General features: G+C 53.9%; 3 protein-coding genes across 3 annotated transcripts in view; 2 read left to right on the plus strand and 1 right to left on the minus strand.

Annotated features, from left to right (window-relative positions):
• Positions 1-1,875, plus strand: part of TMEM191C (transmembrane protein 191C) — a 288,801-nt gene extending 286,926 nt beyond the window's left edge. The window contains exons 4-11 of the mRNA XM_050746292.1: positions 104-154; positions 304-381; positions 728-784; positions 882-941; positions 1,068-1,132; positions 1,212-1,284; positions 1,431-1,471; positions 1,554-1,875. Of these exons, the coding sequence (XP_050602249.1) occupies positions 104-154; positions 304-381; positions 728-784; positions 882-941; positions 1,068-1,132; positions 1,212-1,284; positions 1,431-1,471; positions 1,554-1,758 (630 nt within the window). The 3' untranslated portion in view covers positions 1,759-1,875. The remainder of the gene's footprint in view (positions 1-103; positions 155-303; positions 382-727; positions 785-881; positions 942-1,067; positions 1,133-1,211; positions 1,285-1,430; positions 1,472-1,553) is intronic.
• The window catches only part of SNAP29 (synaptosome associated protein 29), a 212,599-nt gene that overhangs the window by 28,900 nt on the left and 155,995 nt on the right, over positions 1-27,704 (plus strand). The gene's annotated exons all lie outside the window — the stretch shown is intronic.
• Positions 6,705-27,704, minus strand: part of PI4KA (phosphatidylinositol 4-kinase alpha) — a 145,612-nt gene continuing 124,612 nt past the window's right edge. Inside the window, exons 40-55 of the mRNA XM_050746023.1 lie at positions 26,265-26,355; positions 25,710-25,877; positions 24,969-25,022; positions 19,379-19,499; positions 16,937-17,066; positions 15,955-16,025; positions 14,317-14,389; positions 14,149-14,219; positions 11,984-12,093; positions 11,406-11,510; positions 11,199-11,324; positions 10,371-10,491; positions 9,724-9,883; positions 8,937-9,026; positions 8,326-8,409; positions 6,705-7,118 (exon numbers count right to left, since the gene is read on the minus strand). Coding sequence (XP_050601980.1) covers positions 7,067-7,118; positions 8,326-8,409; positions 8,937-9,026; positions 9,724-9,883; positions 10,371-10,491; positions 11,199-11,324; positions 11,406-11,510; positions 11,984-12,093; positions 14,149-14,219; positions 14,317-14,389; positions 15,955-16,025; positions 16,937-17,066; positions 19,379-19,499; positions 24,969-25,022; positions 25,710-25,877; positions 26,265-26,355 — 1,627 coding nt within the window. The 3' untranslated portion in view covers positions 6,705-7,066. The remainder of the gene's footprint in view (positions 7,119-8,325; positions 8,410-8,936; positions 9,027-9,723; positions 9,884-10,370; positions 10,492-11,198; positions 11,325-11,405; positions 11,511-11,983; positions 12,094-14,148; positions 14,220-14,316; positions 14,390-15,954; positions 16,026-16,936; positions 17,067-19,378; positions 19,500-24,968; positions 25,023-25,709; positions 25,878-26,264; positions 26,356-27,704) is intronic.

The following is a 27,704-nucleotide window of genomic DNA, read 5'->3' on the forward strand; positions in this document are numbered from 1 at the left end:
CACGGTGGAGTGGGGCAGGGCGGGCGGAAGGGGGCGGGATCCGGGGGTGGGGTGAGGCAGGACCGGCGGAGAGGCCGGCACCGCCCCAGGACCCTGTCCGCAGGAGCAGTACAACAGGCAGCTGCAGGAGCAGTGGGAGGAGCTGTCGAGTCAGGTACGTGCGGGAGATGGGAGGGTCTGTCTCTTGGTTCCTCTCGGAAGTCCTGCCCTGGTCCCCGCCCTTGTTGCCTCTCCGTCCCTGTCACCCCGACACCCGTTCCTCCAGAAGTCGGTAAACCCCGCCTTTACAAGCCCCGCCCCTAGCTCTTCTACTACGGAGGGGAACAGCAGAGCCAGAAGAGCACGGAGCAGCAACTCGCAGCCCAATTGGTGACGCTGCAGGTGCTTGAGCTGGACCCTGAGGTCTTTAGTAGAGGCGGAGCAGCAGCATGAGCGGGGCCATGACCACCTGGGGGTGTGGCTTGCGGCAGGCCCTGACAGCGTGGACTGGGCGGGGATGTGGGCGGAGCATAATCGCATGGGGGCGGGGCCCTGAGGGCTAGAATAGGGGCGGAGAGCGGAGGGGGCGGGGCCACGACTAACTGGGGCGTTGCTTACGATGGGTCCTGAGGACGTGGGCAGGGTCATGGTCGCCTGGGGACGGGCGCTGAGGGCCACGGGCGGGACCCGGAGGGGCAGCGGGGTGTCGGCCTGCGGACCTCCTGACATTCCCTGGGTCCTTCTCAAGAATGAACTGGAGCTGGCGGAGACCAAGTGCGCCTTGCAGGAGGAGAAACTGCAGCAGGTGAGGGCAGAAGTGGGTTCTGTTGGAGGGTCAGCTTTCGAGTGTGGGTGGGGAAGGGCGTGTCTCCCCGGAGTCTAACCCAGGTGTCCACACCCAGGGCGCGCTGCAGACAGCTGAGGCCTGGGCCATATTCCAGGAGCAGACCGTAGTCCTGCAGGTGCGGCCCCACTCGGACGCCAAGGTGCCTCCCGCCTCTCCTCCCCCAGACCTGGGGCGGCAGGTCTCCCAACCCGCCGCCAGGACGCCTCCCCGAGGCCTCAGTCCGCACTCTCACCCGCTCCAGGAGGTGCAGGTGAAGGTGATGGAGGCTGCGGAGGAGCTGGACGCCTGGCAGAGTGGCCGGGAACCGTAAGGGAGTTGGGCCTGCGGGCGCGGCGGGGCACTGTGGGGCCGGGCCGGGCTCCCACCTGCATGCCTGTCGCCGCAGGTGTGACGGACAGCTTCGCGGAGTGCAGTATAGCACCGAGTCGCTCATGGAGGAGATGGCCAGGGCGGACCGAGTGAGCGCCTGCGCGGGTCCGGGCGGGGCGGGCTGGAGCGGGACACCCCTCCCCATCCCGGCGCCGGGCCGCCTCCCCCTCCTCCTGGAAACCCGGCCGGCTCCGCGGGCGCGGAGGTAGCTGGATGAGGCCCCCTCTCTCCGCAGGAGATGCGGCTGTTCGGCGGCCAGTGCGCGCTGGCCATCAGGTGAGCAGGGCGGTGGGCGCGGCCGCGGTCCCCCTGGTACACGTCCGAGTCGCCGCCCACCTGCCCGCCTTTCGCCCCTCAGGCGGTGCGTGCTGGGCGCGCTGCAGGTGCTGCTGACACTGCCGCTCCTCTTCCTGGGGCTGTCGCTGCTCTGGACTGTGCTGTTGGACCCTGGCACCATCTCCGCGTGGCTCCGGAGCCTCACCTCGGAGACGACGCTGCGCCGCCTGCGCTACACACTGTCCCCGCTGCTGGAGCTGCGCGCTAACGGGCTGCTGCCCACCTAAGTGCAGCGCCCCGCGCCTGGCTCCAGGTGGACTCCAGGGCACCTGGCTTTATTTCTGGTGCACTCCTCTCCTGAGAGTGTAGACCAAGGTCGCCTAATAAACTCCTCAAGGGATGAAGCTCGTGGGTTCGTCATCTGTCTCCCATGTCCTGTAGGAGCTTGGATTTTTTTTTTTTTTTTTTTTTTGAGACGGAGTCTCGCTGTGTCTCCCAGGCTGGAGTGCAGTGGCCGGATCTCAGCTCACTGCAAGCTCCGCCTCCCGGGTTTATGCCATTCTCCTGCCTCAGCCTCTCGAGTAGCTGGGACTACAGGCACCCGCCACCTCGCCCGGCTAGTTTTTTGTATTTTTTAGTAGAGACGGGGTTTCACCGTGTTAGCCAGGATGGTCTCGATCTCCTGACCTCGTGATCCGCCCGTCTCGGCCTCCCAAAGTGCTGGGATTACAGGCTTGAGCCACCGTGCCCGGCCTAGGAGCTTGGTTTTTTAGCCTCCAAAGATTCCTTCCTTTTTTACAGCTCATGGATTTAGATCCACTCCCCAGTATTATAAACAGCATTTTCAGTTTTTCAGGATATATAATTTGCCATATTGCCAGAAACTTGTACATAGCATTTGACACTTTTTTGCCAATTTGACAAGCTCCCTTTTTCAAGTATTGTGATTTGAAATTATTTCTACTATATCTGAATATATTTCTATCATTTGTAATATGTTGATCCTGATTTTTCAATGCTCCCCTTTCCGTTTATTTGGGAAGTCACACTCTGTATTCTGGTATTCTTACTACTTGAGCTCAGCTCATCGCTGTCATCTTCCCCTAAACTGCCTTAAAGCATCTTAATGCTTGTTTTTTCCCTCTGATCACATGTGCTACTTTTTTTTTTGTGAGACGGAGTCTCGCTCTGTCGCCTAGGCTGGAGTGCAGTGGCATGATCTCGGCTCACTGCAAGCTCTGCCTCCTGAGTTTACACCATTCTCCTGCCTCAGCCTCCCAAGTAGCTGGGACTACAGGCACCCACCACCACACCCAGCTAATTTTTTGTATTTTTAGTAGAGACGGAGTTTCACTGTGTTAGCCAGGGTGGTCTTGATCTCCTGACCTCGTGATCCACCCACCTCGGCCTCCCCAAAGTGCTGTAATTACAGGCATGAGCCACCGTGCCTGGCCAACATTTTTTCCAGATACCTTACTGTTAGTGATTCCTAATTTCCACTGTGGCCAGATAACATACTTTGCATGATTTTAATTTTTTTTTTTTTTTTTTTTTTTTGAGACGGAGTCTCGCTCTGTCACCCAGGCTGGAGTGCAGTGGCCGGATCTCAGCTCACTGCAAGCTCCGCCTCCCGGGTTCACGCCATTCTCCTGCCTCAGCCTCCCGAGTAGCTGGGACTACAGGCGCCTGCCACCTCGCCCGGCTAAGTTTTTGTATTTTTAGTAGAGACGGGGTTTCACTGTGTTACCCAGGATGGTCTCGATCTCCTGACCTCGTGATCCGCCCGTCTCGGCCTCCCAAAGTGCTGGGATTACAGGCTTGAGCCACCGCGCCCGGCCGCATGATTTTAATTCTATCTCATTTACTGAGACTTGTTTTGTGGCCCAGCACAAAGCTTGTAATGAACATTGAGACGAAAGTACTATTGCTGTTGACAGTGATTTTTTTTTTTGAGATGGAGTCTTGCTCTGTCGCCAGGCTGGAGTACAGTGGTGTGCAATCTCAGCTCACTCCAACCTCCGCCTCCTGGGTTCAAGTGATTCTCCTGCCTCAGCCTCCCAAGTAGCTGGGACTACAGGTGCATGCCGCCATGCCCAGCTAATTTTTGTATTTTTCACCATGTTGGCCAGGATGGTCTCGACCTCTTGACCTCATGATCCGCCCGGCCTGGCTTCCCACAGTGTTGGGATTATAGGCGTTAGCCACCGTGCCAGGCTGACAGTGTTTTACAAATACCCAGCAGGTCCAGGTGGGTGACAGGCTTGTTCAGGGCTCCTGTGTTTACTTCCTTGTTGGTAGCTCATAAATTGCTTATTGTGAAATGCTCCATAAACAGCCATACACATGATGATTATGTATGGCCAGTCTTTTTTCCATAGATCTATGTCTTCATATGTAAAGTGCTTTGGTTATAATCAGCACATAACTGGGTCTCACTTCTTGTTTATAATCTCTGACTTTTAAATTGGGGTGGTAAGTCTATTATGTTCTCCTTTCCTGCTTTCTTTTGGATTAATATCTTTTAAAAGTCCCTTTTTTTTTTTTTTTTTGAGACGGAGTCTTGCGCTGTGTCACCCAGGCTGGAGTGCAGTGGCGCGATCTCGGCTCACTGCAAGCTCCGCCTCCCAGGTTCATGCCATTCTCCTGCCTCAGCCTCCGAGTAGCTGGGACTACAGGCGCCCGCCACCTCGCCCGGCTAGTTTTTTGTATTTTTAGTAGAGACGGGGTTTCACCGTGTTAGCCAGGATGGTCTCGATCTCCTGACCTCGTGATCCACCTGCCTCGGCCTCCCAAAGTGCTGGGATTACAGGCTTGAGCCACCGCACCCGGCCTTTTTTTTGTTTTTGAGACAGAGTCTCGCTCTGTCGCCCAGGCTGGAGTGCAGTGGCGTGATCTCGGCTCACTGCAAGCTCCGCCTCCCGGGTTCATGCCATTCTCCTGCCTCAGCCTCCCGAGTAGCTGGGACTGACTACAGGCGCCCGCCACCACGCCCGGCTAATTTTTTTTTTTTTGTATTTTTAGTAAAGGCGGGGGTTCACCGAGTTAGCCAGGATGGTCTTGATCTCCTGACCTCGTGATCCGCCTGCCTCGGCCTCCCAAAGTGCTGGGATTACAGGCGTGAGCCACTGCGCCCAGCTTAAAAGTCCTTTTAGGCTGGAGTACAGTGGCATGATCTCGGCTCACTGCAAGCTCCGCCTCCCGGGTTCACGCCATTCTCCGGCCTCAGCCTCCCAAGTAGCTGAGACTACAGGCGCCCGCCACCACGCCCGGCTAGTTTTTTGTATTTTTAGTAGAGACGGGGTTTCACCATGTTAGCCAGGATAGTCTCGATCTCCTGACCTCGTGATCCACCTGCCTCGGCCTCCCAAAGTGCTGGGATTACAGGCTTGAGCCACCGCGCCCGGCCGACTCATATTTTCATTTTTTTTTTTTTTTTTTTTTTTTTTTTTTTGAGACAGAGTCTTGCTCTGTCACCCAGGCTGGAGTGCAGTGGCCGGATCTCAGCTCACTACAAGGTCTGCCTCCCAGGTTTACGCCATTCTCCTGCCTCAGCCTCCCAAATAGCTGGGACTACAGGCGCCCGCCACCTCGCCCGGCTAGTGTTTTGTATTTTTAGTAGAGACGGGGTTTCACCGTGTTAGCCAGGCTGGTCTCGATCTCCTGACCTCGTGATCCGCCCGTCTCGGCCTCCCAAAGTGCTGGGATTACAGGCTTGAGCCACCGTGACCGGCCGACTCATATTTTTTATTGAGACAGTCTCACTCTGTCACCCAGGCTGGAGTGCAATGGCGTGATCTTGGCTCACTGCAACCTTCACCTCCCGGGCTCAAGAGATCCTCCCTCCTCAGCTTCCTTAGTAGCTGGGACCTGGGACTACAGGCCTGTACCACCATGCCAGGATAACTGTTGTATTTTTTGTAGAGATGGGGTCTTGCCATGTTGCTCAGGCTGGTCTCAAACTGCTGGATTCCAGCAATCCACTCACCTCAGCCTCCCAAAGTGGTGGGATTACACATGCGAGCCACTGTGCCCAGCCTCTATTTTTATTTGTACAGCTGGGACTCAACTGTGCTTCCTAAAGCTGAATATTTGTGTTTTTCAACTCTGGAAATCCCATTAAAAGTTGACTGGAGCCGGGCACGGTGGCTCCAATCCCAGCACTTTGGGAGGCCAAGGCGGGCAGATCACCTGAAGCCAGTTCAAGATCAGCCTGGCCAACATGACGAAACCCCGTCTCCACTAAAAGTATAAAAATTAGCTGGGTGTAATGGCGGGCAGCTGAAATCCCAGCTACTTAGGAGGCTGAGGTAGGAGAATTGCTTGAACCTGGGAGACAGATTGCAGTGAGCAGAGATCGTACCATGCACTCCAGCCTGGGCGACAGTGAGACTCGCCTTAAAAAAAAAAAAAAAGTTGATTGGAGCTTTTCATTCAACTCTTTTTTTTTTGGACCCTGTTACCCAGGTTGGAGTGCAGTGGTACAATCACAGCTCACTGAATCCTTGCTCTTGGGCTCAAGTGATCTTACCTCCTGAGTAGCTGGGACTACAGGCATGCACCACCACGTGGCTAATTTAAATTTTTTTTTTGTAGAGACAGGGTCTTGCCATGTTGCTTATGTTGGTCTTGAACTCCTGGGCTCAAGCAATCCTCCTGCTTTGGCCTGCTGAAATGCTGGGATTAGGAGCCACCCCGCTTGGCTTTCCTTTCCTTTCCTTCACACTCCATTTTTGGTCATTTCACTGTTCTGATCACTGATTTTCTCTCTTACCTGCTGTTGAGCTGATCTTTTGGAGTTTCTAATTTGTTTCAGGTCTTCAGAAAGACCTATCTGCTTCAGATGCAGGGCCTCGGTAGGTGGGAGTAGATGCTTGCTGGGTCTAGTCACACAAAGATTTTGGAGTTCCAGAGCACAGCACTTGAAAATGAGTAAGAGGGAAAGACTAGAGCTGTGGGAGGATGCTGCGGAGAGCCACAGACAGGCCCCCATGGCAGCCCTGAGGGAGACAGCTTTGGAGCGGGCAGAGAGTACTCAGGAAAAACACAGTGTGTGCTTTGGTGCACCTGCGCCTTGGTAAGATTGTGGGACTCTCATGCTTGTTAAGCCACAACCTGTGCTCCTGGGCCCCAGCCTATGAGTGCGGGCAACCCTGGGCCCCCCTCTCTAGGGGCAAATCCAGGAACTGCCCCTTGGCTGAAGGTGGACTTAGGACTTGACACAAAACCTCACAGATTCCAACACAGCACTATTTTGGGTTTTTATTTTGTTGATGTTGGTTAAATCTTGTATCTTTTTTTTATATACAAGAAAATACTTCATGTACCTATGAAATAAGACAGGTAGGGAATATGTCCAGTGCAAACAGAGGACTCACACCTGTGCATAGACAGCACCATCCAATGATTGTCACTGCAGTCCATGGCATTACCAAGGCTGCGCCACCCACGTGCTGCCCCAGGAGGCGCTACCAGGCTCTTCCGGCCACAGGTCTGTCCTCCACTGCATGTGGTGGCAGGGCGGGGAGGTCACAGGGCTCCATGATTGTGGGGCAGCTTCAAGGGCACATGGGGCGGAGGGCCTTGGAGGTACCCTCCTCAGTAGGGGATGTCATTCTGATAGTACTGGATCATGTCATAGGTCCGGCTCCTGAAAGGCCAAGGAAGAGTGAAGGGAGATGTGAGGAGTCAGCAGGGTCTGAGGTCCCTCCCCAGCAGGGAGCCCTCGCTGTCCAATCAGCCCCTCATGGCTGCCCAGCACCTGAAGGCACAAATGTCTCAGGCGTGCCCTCCCCCACCCAGTGACCACATTTCCTGCTCCAACCTGGGGGCCTCCAAGGCCACCTCATGCTCCTCAGCCAAACCGCTTCCATCTGTGGGAGCCATTGCTCTGCCACATGGGCCTCGGGGCCCTTGGCTTGTCCTGGCCAGATGCCCCCAAGGGGTCTGTATGCTCTCCTCGCACCTCTGGAGAGCCCCTTCTCGCCCTGCCCCAGCCCCTCTTGAAGTCCTGGCCGCCTGGTTTCTCTGCTTCCTCTCAGCAAGAGCTCCTTCCGTGCCCAGTCTCCACACTGCCCTTGTTAGGGCACTGGACCCGGGCGCCACCTGGGGGCAGGTCTCAGCTTCCTCTCACACTCCTCCGGCTGGCAGTTCCCCACGCAGATGGCCATGCCTGGGCCCCTCATCCTAGTCTGGATGTGGCCTGTCCCATGGCACAGCCTTGGGCCCCCACATGCCCCTCAGGGCCCTACTAACCCCACATGTGTAAGTGCTGCCCCCTTCGGGGATGGCTCACCTGCTGGGCTCGCCATCCTCCCTTTGTTGAGGCTGGACCCCTCAAAGCCGCCTCTGATTCCCACAGCGGGGAGCCTGTCAGCCCGGTGCTCCGCCTTTGGACCCTGAGCCAGCCCTCTCCAGGGCCCCCTGCACCCAGCTACTCCCACCACAGTAGTGACCAGCAGCCCGGCTTGCACTTCCAGTCACTGCCCACAAAGCAGCCTGAGGCAGGCACAGGGAAGGAGTGAGGTCTGACTCCTCAGCCCTCCTGGGAGGAGGGAGGCCTGACACCACATTCAGTTCTACTACTCCTGGCCTTGTGCCTCCACTGCTCCCTTGGCCTCACAAGCCCTGGCCAGTTGGGCCCAGCCTCTGGCCTCTGCCAAGTGTTCCCCTCGGCACACCACAGCCCCCTAAACCAGTGCCCCACTGCTCCTCAAGAGCTCCTGTCAAGGCTTGGGTCTTCATGAGAGGGGCGGCTGGGGGACAGCAGAATCCTCATCTCCTGGTGCAGGAAAGGCCCTGCAGGTGCCCAGGGGCCACTGAGGCAGGGGGTGAAGGCAGGAGGGCGGGGGACTCACCTGTTGCTGAGGAAGCAGCTCTGGATGACCTTCATGATGAAATTTGCAGCCTCGCGCTCGGTCATGTTGGGGCTAAACCTGTGCCTGGGGGAGAGGCTGTGTCAGGGCTGCCATGGGTAGGGCCGTGCTGGCTCCCTGGCCCAGTGGGAGGAGGGTCTTCCATGGGGACGGACTTCAGCTGAGAGTCATGCCCTGGAAATGTACCTCTGGGGCCCATGTTGGAAGATGGGGTGCTGTGAAGGCCACGCCTGGCTTACTGTGGGCCCTGTCCCCTTCCCAGCATAACCTGAGTGCTCCCATGGCACTAGGGGACTAAGCATTGGGGAGCTAAGCTACTGCAGCCCTAGACCTTAGGGTCAAGGTGGGGTGGGCGTAGCATCCGTGACATAATAGAGGCCCCTGGGTGGGTCCTTGGTGTGGCCAGCACAAGCAGGGGCCCCTCACAGGCGTGGTCTAGGGACAGAGCGTCACCCAGGAACCCTGTCTGCTCTGAGGTTCCAAGGAGATGACAACCACACTGACAATTACACAAAAGCTTCCTATCTTGGATGGAGCCTCAGCTAATGGACAACTGTCCCCCAGATGGCCTGCATGTCCACCAAGGAACCTACTTCAAGAGCTTGATCGTCTGGCCGCGAAAACAGGGCAGGCCCGTGTCCAACATGAGAGTGACCAGGGAGACGACCGCGTCCATGTAGGGCCTGGGGAGAGATAGGAGGGAGCGGTGGGCTGAGGCCAGCCTAGGTGGTGGCCCTGCCTGTAGTCCTACGGCCTGGCTGATGCCAACAGCCTCAGGTGTGGGCTCCTGCCACCCACCTCCCCTGCCACATCTTCTACATCTCTGAGGCAACTTTCAATCTGCTGCACTTGGCAACCCGTACCGCCCAGGCAAGGACTGCCCACGTGCACTCTGGACAGGCTGAGTGTCCTGCCCTGTCCCCCACATCAGGCTGCCGGCCATGGCTTCTGCACCTGGGTGGGACGCAGACACTCTGACCTGACTTTCCCTGCAGGGCAGTGCGGACGAACCCAGGTTGGATTGTGGCCTTGGCCAAGTGACCTGTATATGAAACTGGGACGAAGCCCATCTCTGGCATGTAGCCTGTGAGGTGGCAGGTGCTCAGGCTTTGGTGACAGGGTGGATGGGATGCCCAGAAAGGGGGAGCCCATGGCTGAAGGCATGGGCAGGATCCTGGGGAAGGTAGCTGGAATTAGATGCCCAGAGCAAGAACTTACTGGCACGGGTGGGCAGACAGAGGTGACCAAAGGACAGGCATAGGTCAGCAGGTGGCTGCTAGCAACTACCTCACTCTCTGGAACCTGATTCCCTTCTAAAGGGGACCTCAGAACGTTCCCCACACGCCCTCTGCCTCCACCCTGGCCCTCACCCAGGCTCACCGCACAGCCAGGTAGCCGCGCACACACATCTCCATGAACCACTTGAAGGGCGTGGCCTCCATCTTGCCCCCCATGATCATCACCATCTCATCCGTCAGCTTAATGTCGGGTTCCCAGCCAAGATTGCCGCCGGGCGAGCTTTCAAACATGAAGCCAAAGTCTGCAAAACCCCAAAGAGCTGCCTGTGACTGGGCTAGGAGCCAGGGCGGGCAGAGACGAGTGGTCTGTTTTGAGGAGGAGAAAAGGACTGCAACAGCAGCATCCCCTCCACCCCCAATAGGCAGGTTGTGTTTTCTTGGGGACAGTGATAGGGTGGGTGGTGGAGCAGCAGGCAGAGGAAGAGAAGGGAGAAAGTGGAGGCAGGAGTGAGCCAGGCTGGGGCACTGAACTTGGATAAGCCCCACTCCGCCTAGCTCCAGCTTCTGACTCAGAGCAATGGCTGCTCTCACCCCAGCTCCTTGGAGCCAGGGCCAGGCACCCTCCACAGCAGAACAGCTTGGTGGCTGACAGTTCGGACATCAGAACTGGACCCTGACACTCCTGGCAGGGTGGTCCTGGGCATGCTTCCCTCTGTGGGGTGGGGATCCCTAGCCTCCCCTGGGTGCCAGGGGTGAAGGGAGAGGAGGGTGGCACTGTGGCTGGCTGACCGATGTGGATGATATGGCCCTTCTTGTCCAGCATAATGTTGCCGTTGTGTCTGTCCTTGATCTGCAGCAGGAACAGCAGGAGGCTGTAGGCGGCCATGCTTCGGATGAAGTTGTAGCGGGCCTGTGCAGAGAGCGCCCTGGGCTCACAGAGGCCCTGGGGCCTGTGGGCACCCTCCCTGGTCCTACACCCAGGATCCCTGGGCCTGTGGGCACTCTCCCTGGCTCTGTGACCCCACTGTGGAGGCAGAGCCCGAATCAGCAAGCCAGTCTTCGGCAGCAGGAGTGACAGGGGCTGTCTGTGGATGTGGGGGTGTAGATGCTTCCTCCCACACCCAGAACTTAACTTTCTTCTGAGGAGTCCAGCCCAGCTCTACATTCTTTTGACTCCCAAAGTGGCTTACAGATGCTCTGGTGTTTTTTTTTTTTTGAAATGGAGTCTCGCTCTGTCACCAGGCTGGAGTGCAGTGGGGCGATCTTGGCTCACTGCAATCTCTGCTTCCTGGGTTCAAGCGATTCTCCTGCTCCAGCCTCCCAAGTAGCTGGGACTACAGGTGCCCACCACCATGCCCAGCTAATTTTTTTATTTTTAGTAGAGATGGGGTTTCACCATCTTGGCCAGGATGGTTTCGATCTCTTGACCTCATGATCCGCCTGCCTTGGCCTCCCAAAGTACTGGGATTACAGGCATGAACCACCACACCCGGCCCAGGTGCCCAGGTTTTAACCCTTAGCAAAGGATGACTGAGGAGAGCAGGGTGTGAGTGGAGGCTGGGGTGGAGTGGAGCGTACATGCACCCGCCCACCCCAGGCTGTGGCTGCCCTGGCTACCTGCTGGAAGGCCAGGGTGGATTCGTCCCCGTACTGGCGTGTGAAGTAGTCGTACATGCCGAAGTCTGTCTGGCGGCCCAGCTGGTCCCGGGAGGTGCAGTCGGGGATGCACTCAATCACCCCGCACTAGGGAGGAAAGGCCAGTTCTGAGCCCGCCGGGTGCGAGGTGCCCAGGGCTGCCCTACTGGCTCCACTCAGGGAACTTACCCCAGGGGCAGTGGCCACCACGCGGTAGGGAAAAACAAAGAGGTCCAGGCCGACCAGCTGGAAGATGTTCTTGAAGAGGTCGATGATCTGCAGGGCCAGCATGTCCTGGGAAGCCGGGACGTGCGGGATGCGGTCAGCTGGCCATGCACCCCAGCACCTCTTCTGGCTCATGCAGGGCAGAGGCCAAGCACCCAGAGATGGAGTGAGGTGGGGAGGCCACAGCTGAGCAAGTCTGGAAGGCCTTGCCTTCTGACCATCAGGGGCTGGACTCAGGCTGCTGGGACCACCAGGTCCTGGGCCGAGCATGAGGCTGAGCTGTCTGGTGGGGTGTGTGAGATAGGGCACCCAACCCCTGGGCAGTTCCCTCAGGTGGGCACTGGCGGAGACAGTGGGAGAAGGGCTGGAAGGAGAGGCCTCTGGGTTTTGCAGAAGCCCTAATTTACCCCATGGCACCTGAACCATATAAGAGGAGGCAAAGATTCACATTTCTGCGTATGAGATTGGACTCTGGCCGGCCTGGAGCCTTGGGGAGCAGCAAGCCCAGCCCCTAAGCCTACCCCAGGCCTGACCCTGCTTACCTGCCGGCAGTCGTCCCCCACTTTGAAGATGGCTGCCTGCCAGGAGATCTTCTGGCCGTCGGCCTCCTGCGCGCTGCACTCATCCTCGGAGTCTGAGCGGCACCGCAGACCTGCCCACAGGGAGAGAGGCTGCTGTCAGCCTGTAGGCAGTGAGAAGCCCTCTAAGGGGGCCAGGGGTTAGTCTTCTCCCATGCCTGAAAGAAACCCCAGCAATCTTGGGGATCACTTCTTCAAAGCCCCAGGGAGGCCAAGAAGGAGCCCAACAGTGTGGGCGGCAAGTCACCCAGGTGCCGAAGCAAGAGACCGAGGGCACGAGCTGTTCCAGTATATTATATAAAATAACAAGTTATAGAGATATAAATCATAGATACAATTATATATATCATTAATCATTAGTTTGTAGCAATGACTCTTTATTCCAATATTATAATAATCTTTGCTCTACAATTATAACCTAGGAGAAACCAGGCCATACAGAGACAGGAGCTGAAGGGGCACGGTGAGAAGTGACCCGAAGACAAGTGTGAGCCCTCTGTTAAGCCCGGACACGGCCACTAGAAGGCTCCTTGGTCTAGTGGTAACGTTAGCGTCTGGGAAGGCGCCTGTTACCTAGCGGACCGTGGTCTAGTAGTAGGAAAAGCACCCGCTACTTAGCAGACCGGGAATGGGAGTCTCCCTTTCCCCAGGGGAGTTAGAGAAGACTCTGCTCCACCACCTCTTGTGGAGGGCCCGACATCAGTCAGGCCCACTCGCAGTTATCCGGAGGCCTAACCGTCTCCCTGTGATGCTGTGCTTCAGCGGTCCACGCTCCTGGTCCGCCTTCATGTTCCACCCTGTACACCTGGCTCCGCACTCTAGATAGCAGTAGCAAAATTAGTGAAAGTATTAAAGTCTTTGATCTTTCTGAAAAGAGCATAGAAGAAATAATGACGTAAGCTGTCCTGTTTCCACCTCAGCTACCTAACAGGGAAAGGCCCCCTGTCCGGTGGGCACGTGACTCACGCGACCTTATCAATCATTAGAGATGACTCACACTCTTTACCCCTCCCTTTTGCCTTGTATACAATAAATAACAGCGCAGCCTGGCGCGCCACTACCGGTCTCCGCGTCTTGGTAGTAGTGGTCCCCCGGGCCCAGCTGTCTTTTATCTCTTTGTCTTATGTCTTTATTTCTATGATTTCTCGTTTCCGCACATGGGGAGAAAAACCCACCGACCCTGTGGGGTTGGTCCCTACACAACAGGGCTCAAGGAAAGCCTTGGAATAGCAAGTGGAATCCAGGGTCAGAGTCTAAGAACATTTAGGCTTAAATGGAACTAAAAACAGAGCCCCATTTCATCAGCAGTGAAGACCCAGTTATGCCTGGGTCAGTGTTGGGTGCTGTGAGCTGGGGGGCAGGAGGAATGTGTCTGTACACTGGGGTCCTGGGAGGGCTCGGGGCCAGTGTGCGGACATGGCCATGGGAGGTAGGTCCCTGCAAGGGGTGGTGGCCCCCTCTGCACAGCTGGCCACACTGTCTGTACTGGATTGAAGAGTGTCTCCCTAAAATTCATGTTCACCCCAAACCTTAGAATGTGTCCTTATTTGGAAACAGGGTCTTTGCAGATGTAATTAGGTTAAGACAAGGTCACAGTGAATCAGGATGGTCCCTAATCCAATGACTGACGTCCTTCAAGGGAGATCATCATGTGAAGAGGGAGGCGGAGATGGAAGTGGAGCATCTGCAGGCCAAAGTGTGCCCAGGACTGCCGGCAACACCACCAGAAACTGAGGCGGCAAGGCAGGACCTGCCCAGAGCCTTCAGAGGAGGCACGGCCCTGATGACACCGTGATGGTGGACTCCAGCCTCCAGAACTGATTGTCTGCACAGCAGCCCTCAGAAACTAACACCCCACAATGGCCCTGGGCCCCCAGCCTCAGGCAGGAGCCTGCTGGAGTATGCCAGCTGACTCACGGCAGACAGACCTCTAGGGGTGGCACATCGGTCACTGCACTTGAGCTCCATGCCATCCCCCAATGAGGGGTCTGACTTGAGTGAGGGCAGACAGATGGACAGACATCATCTTTTATGGAGAGCTGGTACTAAATTAAATACATGCCGAAAGAAACTGGCATTAGCAAGGAATAGCACTGAGCTCCCAAACAAAACCAGGGATCTTTACTGACCTTCTTTTTCAAGTTCACTAACTCCACATCGCTTCACCTTGAACTTGGCCAGATATGGAGCTTTTGCAGCACTGAAAACAGAAAGAATGTATGTTTCATGAGGTAGCCGAGAAAAACTGCATACGAGGATGCTGCGGAAGCGGGGGATGGGCAGGGCGAGGCGCCCACCTCTGCATCGGGGTCCCAGACTTGTAGTCGATGTCCAGCACGATGGCCTCCGGGTTGCTGGGCAGGTAGCAGCCTGTGCAGGGACAGAGGCAGTCACAGGGAGTGCATGTGTCACCAAGGTGAGGCCAGTGTCAGTTTCCAACACGGATGTCAGGTGCGAATCCACCCTGCAGGCACACCCCACCCCTGTGGAGGGGCCTCTGGTCCTTGTCCAGGGCACCACTAACTTATTATTCTGCGGCCACTAAGGGTCTGTCCTCCCTGACTCTTCGACTCTTCCAGCCATTGACCAAATGAGTCAGAACCTTCCGGGACACGCTCTTGCTGGAGGAGCACTGAGCCCCATCCTCACGGATGCAGCCCTACTGCTTCTGGGGGCGCGTGTGAAGCCTGTCCTGCCTCCACCTGCCTGAGCAACCCTCCGAACAGCCCTCCATTCTTGGAGTCCCCTTTTTTTTTTTTTGGATAGAGTGTCGCTCTGTCACCCGGGCTGGAGTGCAGTGGTATGATCTTGGCTCACTGCAACCTCTGCCTCCTGGGTTCAAGCGATTCTGCTGCCTCAGCCTCCCGAGTAGCTGGGATTACAGGCGCCCGCCACTGTGCCCAGCTCATTTTTGTACTTTTAGTACAGACAGGGTTTCACCATGTTGGCCAGGCTGGTCTGGAACTCCTTACCTCAGGTGATCCACCCAACTCAGCCTCCCAAAGTGCTGGGATTAGGGCGTGAGCCACCACGCCCGGCCAACATTGTTTCTTTATGCTTATTTTATATCTTTGTGAGTTCAAGCTTCTTCAGCTCAGGGTCCATGCCTTACTCATCTTTTTAACAGCCACAATACCTAATGTCATGCCTTTTCTTTTCTTGTTTTTGTTTTTTTGAGACGGAGTCTCACTCTGTCACCCAGGCTGGAGTGCAGTGGCACAATCTCGACTCACTGCAAGCTCCGCCTCCCAGGTTCACGCCATTCTCCTGCCTCAGCCTCCCGAGTAGCTGGGACTACAGGCGCCCGCCACCTCGCCCAGCTAGTTTTTTTTGTATTTTTTAGTAGAGACGGGGTTTCACCGTGTTAGCCAGGATGGTCTCGATCTCCTGACCTCGTGATCCACCCGTCTTGGCCTCCCAAAGTGCTGGGATTACAGCCTTGAGCCACCGCGCCCGGCCCCATCTTCTCTTGAAAAGCTCAGCCTTAACCACACTGGGCTTGAATTGCCACATGGCCACAGCCACAGGCACCCAGGAGTGGCTTCCTATGGTAGGCGGGGGGTGCTGATGGGTCCCAGCGCACATGAGCCGTCCCACACTAGCCCCACCTGTGTGACCTGCTCCTGTAATGCTGGCGCCCAGGAACCCTCTTCTAGAGTAACAGCTACTGAGGTCAGTGTCAGCCTCCAGAAAAACAGCAGGCAGCAAGGAAGATGAAGGGCACCCACGGACGAGCAGCTCCCGCTCACTAGGGGCAGATTCTGGGGAGCGGCTGCGGTCTTGGGGCACCAGGCACCATGGGCCCAAGCAGGTGTGGGGCTGGCCAAGCTACTGTGTCCACACCCTGCAATGCCTGGAGAGGGCAGCAGCCTTCACGCCCCGCTGCCCACCCGCAGGAAGAGGTTGGTCTGAGCCTTCAGAAGCCACCTGCTCACCCGGCTGCACCTTCACTTCAGACAGGGCCGACAGACAAGCCTTCTTTCTCTCGTCGCCTTTAGGGTAGGGCCTGAGAAACAGGAAAGAAATGCTTGGTCTCCTGGAGGAACTGGCTGCTGGGGGACAGCCCAGGGCCCCTCCTGCCTGGATTACCCTCTCTGTCCCTCTCTTCCCGGCTCTAGCTGCTCCTAGGGCAGCCAGGCACCGCTGGCAGCGATTCTTGCCTTGCATTCCTTGTGGAGAATCCCCGACAGCCCCCAAGGGTGGTTTTCTGGCAGGCTCTGCCCCTGCTGTGTGGGGGTGTGTGTGGCTGGGGGGGGTGGGGGTAATGCCTGCCACCTGCTGCCACCCAGGAAACGCTAGATCTGGTCCTTTATCTTGTGGGTTAGAAGATGCCAGCACTGCTATTCTCAGCACCCAGCCCAGAAAAGGGTCTTAAACTGACCAAGGTCAGAGCAGCGTAAGCACTGGAGACAGCCCGGCTAGCGTGCCCAGCATTGATGACTCCAGGGTTTCATCCCTTATGAATGGGCAAAGCCAACAACATCCAAGGATGGTGTCAGGTCCACACGAATGGAAGGTCCAGGAAAATGATGACGGGAGCTACAAAGGCAGTCTGGTGTTCCTGACATCATGAGGATCGATCCTTCAGAGTGTGGAGAGGGCAAGGTGGCCTCACATTGTGGAGCTATATGCTAAATTCTACAAACCTTAGGAGCGAAACTAAGCTGTGTTTCCTGAAACTGGCGTGGCCATGCATTCTGCCATGCCTTCAATAGCCTTGACTCACCCCAAGCAGTGCTTCCCCACCCACCCTGGCTGTCCATCAGAACCAGCAGTGGCCCCGTTGCTAGAGACTACTCTCATTCATCTGGTTGGGGCCAGGCATGGGCATTTTTAAAGCTTCCCAGGCATTTCTGTTAAGCTGCAGGGACTGGAACGAGACATCCCAGAAGGCGGTTTCTGAAGCACTGCACTTACTTGATGATAGCCGACACATTGGTGATCTTGTTAAAGAAATCAAACTCCCGCTGGTAAAAGTCCTTCGCTGGGCCCGACAAGGAGCCTGTGATCTCCTCTACTAACTGCTCCAGGAGGTCGCCGATGTCAGCTGCCAAGGAAACAGACGCTGAGTCTCTGTGGCTGCGGAAGAGGCCCCTCAGGAATACCAGCGCTGTTTCCCAGCCCCCAGACGGGCAGTGCCCACTGTGTGCTCTGCAGGCTTGGTGAGACCGTAACACCTGCCATGCGCCCCTTCTGCTGTGTTGACACAGCTGACGCTGGTGGGAAAAGCTGCTGGTGCCTAAGCAGAGCTCAAGGCAGGGGCCAAGCGCACAACTGAGCGTGGAATCCTCACTGCTACACACCCAGTAAGAAAAAAGCCCATATCATTTATGAATGTCACAGGTGAAGCAATGAGAATTAATTTTTATTAAACTCTACCCTGAATACATGTTTTTTTGTTGTTGTTGTTAAAGAGAGGCACACAGTGGGTGGGGCTCTATTAAATAGTGCCTCTCGCAATTCAAATCCCAGGCTGAATTTAAATTCCTGGGCTCAAGAGATCCTCCTGCCTCAGCCACCTGAGTTGCTGGGACTAGAGCTAGTAGGTGGGACTACAGGTATGCATCACCACACCTGGCTTTTAAAGTATCCTTTGTGATAAATGGGATGTGCATCTAAGGCAGGCGCTGTCCTGAGACGCACTTGGAGCTTGTCTGATTTTGGAGCCTGGACTAACCTTTTTCACAGACCTTGGTTTTTACTTGAAAAAATGACTGACAGACAACATATAGTTATTCAGACTGAGGGATGTGGCAGATGTTTTCCTGAAAATGAACAAAAAATGAATCTTCCACTCAAAGGAACAACTGAAACATTTTTGGGAAAACTTGGATCTGCCACTGTGAGCTCAACAGCTTCCCTTAAAAACCCTTTCTGATAAGACTGGCAGCATGTGAACAAATGATTTTTCCACATTGTATAAAGAAATACATCAACCTTTAAAAGATGTGCATAACTCACTGGCCTGTATTTTATTTTATTTTATTTTATTTTATTTTTGAGACGGAGTCTCGCTCTGTCACCCAGGCTGGAGTGCAGTGGCCGGATCTCAGCTCACTGCAAGCTCTGCCTCCCCCGGCTAGTTTTTTGTATTTCTTAGTAGAGACGGGGTTTCACCGTGTTAGCCAGGATGGTCTCGATCTCCTGACCTCGTGATCCGCCCGTCTCGGCCTCCCAAAGTGCTGGGATTACAGGCTTGAGCCACCGCGCCCGGCCACTGGCCTGTATTTTATAAATGCCCACTGTTTGATGTCATAAAAGCTGTCATGGGTCCAGGTGTGAAGCAGACCAATGGACTTGAACAAAACACAGCGTGAGAAGTTTACTGCCAAATTTAAGATGCCACACTGCAATTAACCTTTTTTTTTGGCGATCCTCCTGCCTTGGCCTCCCAAAGTGTTGGGATTACAAGTGTGAGCCACTGTGCCTGACCTGCAATTGGCTGAGCTACAAAAAATTAAAAATTAGCCAGTCGTGGTGGCATGCACCTACAGTCTCAGCTACTTGGGACGATGAGGCAGGAGGATCGCTTAAGCCCGGGTGGTTAAGGCTGCAGTGAGCCGTGATTACACCACTGCACTCCTGCCTGGGAGAGGGACCCTGCCTCTAAAAAAAGAAAACAAAAACTACCACTTGTCAAGTGTGGTGCAGTATCAAAAAGGATCTCCACAATGACCTGAAAGATTACTAACATACAACTTCCTTTTTCAAGTACATTCACTTCAACTGAAACAATGCTGCAATAGATCAACTGCAGAAGTGGAACGGAAATGAGAATCCAGCCATCTCCTACAAGGCAATGCCACTCTTTTGGCTCATTTTTGAGTTTTGGGGGGAGAGTTATTTTCCCAAAAAGATGTTATTTATGTTAACATGTAATGAATGAGCTTACATTTTCTGAAATTCTGTGTTAATTTCTAATCCTCATTAACACTGACAGCTAATGCTCACATGAACCAGCGCTCTTTGAGGACCTCAATACTCATTTCTGACAGTGCAAGGGTCCTGAGGGTGTGCTATTTGGGAACCGCTGCCCTGGGCTGGCGGCCCCTTTCTCACACGCAGTCACAGTTGTGTTGAGCATGGAGACTCTGGAGAAGCAGCCATCGGAGCAGAAGGGTCTCACTCGCACTTGGGAGTGCAGGCTGGCATTGGACAGCAGGTTAGCAAAGGCGACATGAAGGAATGGTCCTGCTCCCATGTGTGCTGAAAGGTGAGAAGTGCCCTAGCAAAGGGTGGGAGTGGAGGGGTCGGTGAGCTGCGGCAGTGCAGGCTGGGGAGAGCCCTGTGGGCTGTAGAAGGTGCTTGGCAGTGCACTGAAGACAGAAAGTGAGGCCTGTGGGAGGACAAAATACTCACGGTCTTTCTGGTGGCCTTCTTCGTCTAGATAAATGTTAGTCTTCATGTTCCAGATGAACTGGTGCGCCAGAAGCTGGGATTTAGACGCTGCCCACAGAATATACTCCCGCACATAGCCCATCTGCAGGAGAGCAAGGTCCCTGTCAGCCAGGCTCGGAGGGCCCTCTCCACGAGGAGGGCCTTGTCAGTAGCTGCTGACTCCCGGCATTTGGAAGGCCAGGAAAGAGTGAGGCCCAGTGGTTCTAGTGGTGTGGCCAAGCTCTCCAGGATTGGTGGCGAGTCCAGCTGGTGGCCAGGTCAAGTTCCAGCCGGCTGGTGGCTGGGACCTGAGGGGCAGGGGTGCAAAACGGGCTTCAGTCAACCTTTGTCTCCTCTGTGTCTTCCCATGGGTTTAAGAAGCACAACTCTCAAACCAATTTCTGGGGTTGTCAAGTACGAGGAAAAGCAGGCTGGGTACTAAAAACTCACTTGTTAGCTGGTTGTTTAGAACAATGTTCCAAAGTGACAGACAGGTTCCAGAAACATGCAGATACACCTCCTTCACAAGTTGACACATTGATATGATTAGGCTTTGTGTCCCCACCCAAATCTCATCTTGAATTGTAATCCTCAGGTGTTGAGGAAGAGACCTGGTGGGAGGTGACTGGATCAGGGGGACGGTTCCCCCATGCTGATCTCATGACAGTGAGTGAGTTCTCAGAAGATCTGACGGTTTTATAAATGTTTGACAGTTCCTCCTACACACACACTTTCTTTCACTTGCTGCCAGGTAAGATGGACCTACTTCCCTTTCTACCATGATTCTGTTTCCTGAGGCCTCCCTAGCCATGTGGAACTGTGAGTCCATTAAGCCTCCTTTCTTTATAAATAAACCAGTCTCGGGAAGTTCTTTTTTTTGAGACATAGTCTTACTCTGTTACCCAGGCTGGAGTGCAGTGGCGCCATCTCAGCTCACTGCAACCTCCACCTCCCAGGTTCAAGCGATTCTCCTGCCTCAGCCTCCTGAGTAGCTGGGATTACAGACGCACGCCACCATGTCTGGCTAATTTTTGTATTTTTAGTAGAGACAGGGTTTCGCCATGTTGGTCGGGCTGGTCTTGAACTCCTCACTTCAGGTGATCACCCCCCTTGGCCTCCCAAAGTGTGGGAATTACAGGCATGAGCCACTGCACTCGGCCAGGAAGTTCTTTATAGCAGTGTGAAAATGGACTAATATACACATCTACGGTCATCAACCTAAGGATCTCTCCTCCTCTTCCTTCTTGGTCATTTTCCGCCACTCACAGTAGTAACTCCAGTTTTTCTTTTTAATTACAAAATTTTTTTTTGTTTGTTCCTAGAGCCGTAAGTTTCTTTTTTTTTTTTTTTTTTTTTTTGAGACGGAGTCTCGCTCTGTCACCCAGGCTGGAGTGCAGTGGCCGGATCTCAGCTCACTGCAAGCTCCGCCTCCCGGGTTCACGCCATTCTCCGGCCTCAGCCTCCCGAGTAGCTGGGACTACAGGCGCCCGCCACCTCGCCCGGCTAGTTTTTTGTATTTTTTAGTAGAGACGGGGTTTCACCGTGTTAGCCAGGATGGTCTCGATCTCCTGACCTCGTGATCCGCCCGTCTCGGCCTCCCAAAGTGCTGGGATTACAGGCTTGAGCCACCGCGCCCGGCCGAGCCGTAAGTTTCAAAACTCCAGTTTTAATTCCATGCCCTAGGTTTAAAAAGGTGAGCTGGCCTTTCTGGGTAGCCTCCTGGAGTCTATGGACACTGATCTGGTGAAGTATCCCTTGGACGGACATTTGTGACCTGGGCGAGGGGGGGTGGTCTTACCACACAGGCAGAAGTCCTCGCTTTGGGTTTCCCAATTCTAACCCAGAAAATGGATCTAAAGATAAACTATGAATGTTCAATGTGTAGTGCTTTTTAAATATAAGTTTGCTTTATAATTGTGTAAACAATGACAGAGTTCCAAAGTCAAAATTATTAAATATGGTACATATCTGTTACTTCCATCCTGATCTCTCCCTCTTTGGCCATTTTTATTAACTTTTGATTTACTGTTTCCTTTTTTTTTTTTTTTTGTTTTGAGACGGAGTTTTTTTTTTTTTTTTTTTGGTGAGATGGAGTCTCGCTCTGTTGCCCAGGCTGGAGTGCAGTGGTGCATCTCAGCTTGCTGCAAGCTCCGCCTCCTGGGTTCACACCATTCTCCTGCCTCAGTCTCCCGAGTGGCTGGGACTACAGGCGCCTGCCACCACACCCGGCTAATTTTTTTTTTTTTTTGTATTTTTAGTAGAGATGGGGTTTCACCATGTTAGCCAGGATGGTCTCCATCTCCTGACCTTGTGATCCGCCCGCCTTGGCCTCCCAAAGTGCTGGGATTACAGGCGTGAGCCACCGCGCCTGGCCTACTGCTCCTTTTTTTCAAAAAAAGTATAAACAAATATGTATATACATTTGTATTGCCACAAGTGATATAAATTTTTTTAAACTTAAAAAAAATTCCAGGCCAGGGATGGTGGCACACACCTGTAATCCCAGCACTTTGGGAGGCCGAGGCAGGTGGATCACCTGAGGTCAGGAGTTCGAGACCAGCCTGACCAACATGGTGAAAACTCATGTCTACTAAATACAAAAAATAGGCCGGGCATGGTGACTCATGCCTGTAAACCCAGCACTTTGGGAGGCCAAGCGAGGTGGATCACCTGAGGTTAGGAGTTCAAGACCAGCCTGGCAAACATGGCGAAACCCTGCCTCTACTAAAAATACAAAAATTAGCCAGGTGTGGTAATGCACGCCTGTAATCCCAGCTACTTGGGAGGCTGGGGCAGAAAAATCACTTGAACCTGGGAGGTGGGGGTTGCAGTGAGCCGAGATTGTGCCACTGCACTCTAGACTAGGCAACAGACTCTGTCTCAATAAATAAATAAATAATAACAATTATTATTATTTTGAGACCGAGTCACTCTGTAGCCCAGGCTGGAGTGCAGTGGCGCAATCTCGGCTTACTGCAAGCTCCACCTCCCAGGTTCATGCCATTCTCCTGCCTTAGCCTCCCTTGGTAGCTAGGACTACGGGCGCTCACCATCACGCCCAGCTAATATTTTCTATTTTTAGTAGAGACAGGGTTTCACCCTGTTAGCCAAGATGGTCTCGATCTCCTGACCTCGTGATCCGCCCACCTTGGCCTCCTAAAGTGCTGGGATTACAGGAGTGAGCCACCGTGCCTGGCCATTAATTAATTAATTAAAAAAATTAACCGGGTGTGGTGGCACATGCCTGTAATCCCAGCTACTTGGGAGGCTGAGGTAGGAGAATTGCTTGAACCCAGGAGGTAGAGGTTACAGTGAGCTGAGATCACGCCACTGCACTCCAGCCTGGGCAACAAAAGTGAAACTCTGTCTAAAAAAAAAATATATATATATATATACCGGCTGAGTGTAGTGGCTCATGCCTGTAATCCTAGCACTATAGGAGGCCAAGGCGGGTGAATCACCTGAGGTCAGGAGTTTGAGACCAGCATGACCAACTTGGTGAAACCCCATCTCTACTAAGAATACAAAAAAAAAGCCAGGCATGGTGGCATGCACCTTCAATCCCAGCTACTTGGGAGGCTGAGGCAGAAGGACTGCTTGAATCTGGGAGGCAGAGGCTGCAATGAGCCGAGAGTGCCACTGCACTCCAGCCTGGGCAACAGAGCGAGACTCTGTCTCAAAAAAAAAAAAAAAAAAAAAAAAAAATCCCTAAAAATTGACAGCAAGAAAGAAACCAGGGAAACTCGCTGAGTCCTGAGTTGGTACAACCAGACACAGAAGAATTGTTTCAGGCAGCCTTTCTCTGGTAGCCACCACCAAGAGTTCACACAGAGGCCCTGGGCACTGGCTCCCCTCCCCACTGCCTCTGGACCTAACCCTTATGCTAGGCCTTTATGGAAGCAGAGAGCCAAGCAGTCAAGGGAAAATAATGTGGGAGGGGAGCCAGGGGGAAGGAAACAGGTCCCTGAAGAGAAGGTGCCTCATGACAATCCTGTAAGTTGCCACCAGTGTGAAGGCTCCAGCTTGGTGAGTGTGGCTCCACACATATCACTGCTCTGAGGTGCAGAGAGCATGGCACCACCTAGTGAGGGCAGTGAATGATTTCACAGGACTCAGTCTTTCAACAGAGGCTGGCTGCTGTTCTAGAAGCACTTAGGTCTACAGACTCTAGGGCTAGCCCCTGGGACACCCAGTCATGGCACTCAGCCAGCCCACAGGTGGGCCACGTGGTGAGGGCTCAGCCAGGACACATGGAGTCTGCTGCCCAATTCAGTCAGGGAAACAAGGCCAGCTCTGGGGTTGGGGAAGAGGGCAGACAAGTTGCACTCAGACACAGAGTGCAGTGGACGGGCTGGCACGAGGGCACAGGAGGCTCAGGCTCCTGGCTGTGGTCACTCTCATGGATATTTTCTATACCACGACCTGTGCTGAGTACTTTATGTCCACAGACACTGTTATGGGCTGAATTATGTCCCTTCAAATTCATATGTTATAGGAGCTCAGAATGGTACTATATTTGGAGATAGGTACTTTATAGAGGTGATTAAGGTAACATGAGGTCAATAGAGTGGGTCCTAATCTAGTATGATGGGTGTACTTATAAGGGGAGATTAGGACACAGACACACAAAAGGATGACCCTGTAAGGACTCAGAGAGAAGACGGCTATCAATAAGCCAGGGAGATGGGCATGGTGGCTGAGACCTATAATGGTGGCTCAGACACTTTTGGAGGCGGAGGTGGGCAGACTGCCTGAGCTCAGGAGTTTGAGACCAGCCTGGGAAAACATAGCGAAACTCTATCTCTACAAAAAATACAAAAATTAGCTGGGTGTGGTGGCGCATACCTGCCATCCTAGTTACTTGGGAGGGGTAGCGGGTGAGGTGCTGAGGTGGGAGGATGGCTGGAGCCCGGGAGGTTGAGGCTGCAGTGAGCTGAGATCATGCCACTGCACTCCAGTCTGAGTGACACAGCGAGACCCTGTCTCTTAAAAAAAAAAAAAAAAAAAAAAAAGCCAGGGAGACAGGCCTCAGAAGGAAGCAACCCTGCTCACACCTTGACCTTGGACTTCTGGCCTCCAGAATTCATGGATTTTTTGTTTGTTTGTTTTGTTTTTTGGCCTCCACAATGCTGAGAATAGACATTTCTGTCATTTAAGCTGCCCAGTCTGTGGTGCTTCACTATGCAGCCCTGGCAGACTAATGCATACGTCACCTCGTTAATCTTCCTCACCACTTCCGGCTGAAGAGAGCAGGATTCAGGGATTTGAGGTGACCCCACCAACGAGAGGGAAGCCTGGCCAGGCTGGCAACAGCCCCAGAACCGGCTCACTCCGCAGAGCATGCTTGGGCCTCAGGGTGAGGCAGTGGGTGAACATGGCTTCCCCTGGCATGGCACTGGGTATCAAGAGACAATCACAGAGGCTCGGGTAGGGGGAGCAAGGGGACTGCTGGGCAGCCCTGTCCCTGAGGAGGCTCTGAGGAGCCTGTGAGGGCCGGGGATAGACCAGGCACAGGCTGGGTGTGGAGCACACTCTGCAAGTGAAGAGGACGGCCATGCAGGTGCAAGCTTACCTTGTCGTACCTGAGGGCCTGCACGATCTGGGGGATGTAGAAGAGGATGGCGTCCTGTGGAGGAGAAGCAGAGTTGGTCATGACTTCTAAGAGCAGAGTCACCCAACCCTATGGCCCAGGTCCTGCCTCTGCTTCTGCTCTGCCCACAGCAGGGCTGAAAACTGGGGAAAGCCCGGAGGATGGCGGGCAAACAGACTGATGGCTCAGAACACAGGAATGGAGGAAACAGGTAAAAGGAACAAGGCTCCTGCTCTACAGTGGGTGGGAGGGCCTCACGCTCCTCACTGGGGAGCCTGCCTCAGGGAAATGGTCTGCTGTGGGTCAGACTCTAGAATATTCCAGAGGCCTTTCTCCACCATCATCATAGCTGTCTCGTGGGCTCCCTGGGCTCCCACAAGGAGGGAGGGACCCTCCATGGGCAAGGTCACTGTGGGGTTCCAAGACACAGCTGCACTGCCATGTGGGTTGTGCACAGCTGCCGCGCCGCCTCATAATCAAACTCAAGTAAACTGTATGTCTTTAACTCGAACACCTCACTCAGGTCAAAAAACAAATGTAACTAGAGAACACATTTGAATTAGAACTAAATCCATCTTCTACAACTACTTGAACAAAAACAGGGAAAGGAACAGTATGTAATGGGGCGACCTCATGGCCAGTGGTGGGGCCTGTGCCTCTCTCCAGGTAAGACCCCTCCCAACAGTCCCACCAGAGGCCAGCTCAGCAGGGCCCTGGGCTCACCGGAGGGAAGGACCGCAGGACTTTCACCCCGTACTGCGCTGTGAGAGGGTGCGGCGGGTACATGCTGGAGAAGTAGGAGAGGCCCGTGGGTGGGTCTGTGGGTGCCCAGCACAGCACATGGCTGAGCTCCGGAGCGTCGGCGTCGATGGTGTGCCAGGTGACCAGGAACTGCGGAGGAGGTGGGGAGATGCTGTGGCTTGGGCAGTCCCGGGACCTCTGGAGATACCTGGCCCACTAGCCACACCACAAGGATAGTCATGAAAAGTGATGTTTCTAAGCATCTGTAACCATGTGGAAGATGCTTCTGATGTGTTATGGAAAACAGCGTAACTGCAATTAGGGTGAAGTGCATTACATTTTCTTCTACTGTAAACAAATAAATGCTACAGACAAGGAATAGACAACACAGGAAATCAGAAAAATCATGAATAGTACTGAAGTTGCCACGTAGCTATTTTTGTCTCATTTCCAGTTTCAGGCATTTTTGTCTCATTTCTAGTTTCAGTGCTGTTTTGTGCAGTTTGAACTCAGGCCCTGGCACATGGGCTACACTACCTTGATCGCTTCAGGCACGTCACTAACGGCTCCTGGGTCCAACCGAACGAGACGGGTCACTTCGTTCCCGATGGCTTCTGTGTTCTTAAACCTACAGGGCACAGAGGTATGGGTGGTGCTGCCTCGCCAGGGAAACCGCGCTCTCCCACACACTAGAGGGAGGGGAGCCAGAGGGAAACGCTGAACTGGAGGGATTCACATCAATACCAAGTGACGGCTTGGGTACAAACAAATAGAATGAAGACCTGCTATTTGATAGCACAACTGGGGGACTACAGCCAATAATAATTGTACATTGAAAAATAACTTTAAAAGAGTGTAGGCCAGGTGCGGTGGCTCATGCCTGTAATCCCAACACTTTGGGAGGCCGAGGCGGGCGAATCACAAGGTCAGATCGAGACCATCCTGGCTAACACAGTGAAACCTCGTCTCTACTAAAAATACAAAAAATTAGCCGGGTATGGTGGCGGGTGCCTGTAGTCTCAGGTACTTGGGAGGCTGAGGCAGGAGAATGGTGTGAAGCCGGGAGGCGGAGCTTGCAGTGAGCCCAAATCGTGCCACCACAGTCCAGCCTGGGCGACAGAGCGAGACTCCGTCTCAAAAAAATAAAAAAGAGTGTAACTGGATTGTTTGTAACTCCAAGGATAAATGCTTGAGGGGATGGATACCCCATTCTCTGAGATGTGCTTATCTCACATTGCATGCCTGCATGAAAACATTCCATGCACCTCATAAATACAGACGTCTACTACATTTGCACAGAAATTTTAAAAAAAGTTTAAATAAAAAAATGGTTAGCCAGGTGACGGCTAAATGTTCTATTATGCCACTAACTAGCAGGTCTGAACATTAGTGCTTTTTTTTTAAAAAAAGCATTATTATCCGCTGTGATGAAATGCTGGAACTTTCTTAAAGAAACACAAATTTTCCTACACTTACTGTTCAAAAGGCTTCCTTTCACCATCCTTGTCCTAAATCTCCTGCCTCTTATTCCTTTTCCTACCATATCTTCCCCTGACTCTCCACAGCTACCCATCCAGTGAGTCAGTGTCTCAGTCCACAGTCCAGGGGCCACAAGGCACCTGGCCCATGAAGGGGCAGCTACTAGTTTCCAGGTGTTCCCACCTCAGGCTAATGCAAGGCAGATGCCCCACGAGCACTGTGCTTTGAGGCAATGCAGAGCTGCTCTGCGATCCTACTCCAGAGGATCGAAGTAGGGCTGGAGGGAGGATGCAGTACACTGGCAGGTCTGGGCTCACAACGGAGAATCACCCACCCTGGACACATTCATGGGAAGCTGTGGATCATCTGGTGGAATTCTCTTTTTTTTTTAGTAGAGACGGGGTTTCACCGTGTTAGCCAGGATGGTCTCGATCTCCTGACCTCGTGATCCGCCCGTCTTGGCCTCCCAAAGTGCTGGGATTACAGGCTTGAGCCACC

This window comes from Macaca thibetana, chromosome 10, assembly GCF_024542745.1.
Source record: "Macaca thibetana thibetana isolate TM-01 chromosome 10, ASM2454274v1, whole genome shotgun sequence".
In the NCBI taxonomy this organism is placed as follows: domain Eukaryota; kingdom Metazoa; phylum Chordata; class Mammalia; order Primates; family Cercopithecidae; genus Macaca; species Macaca thibetana.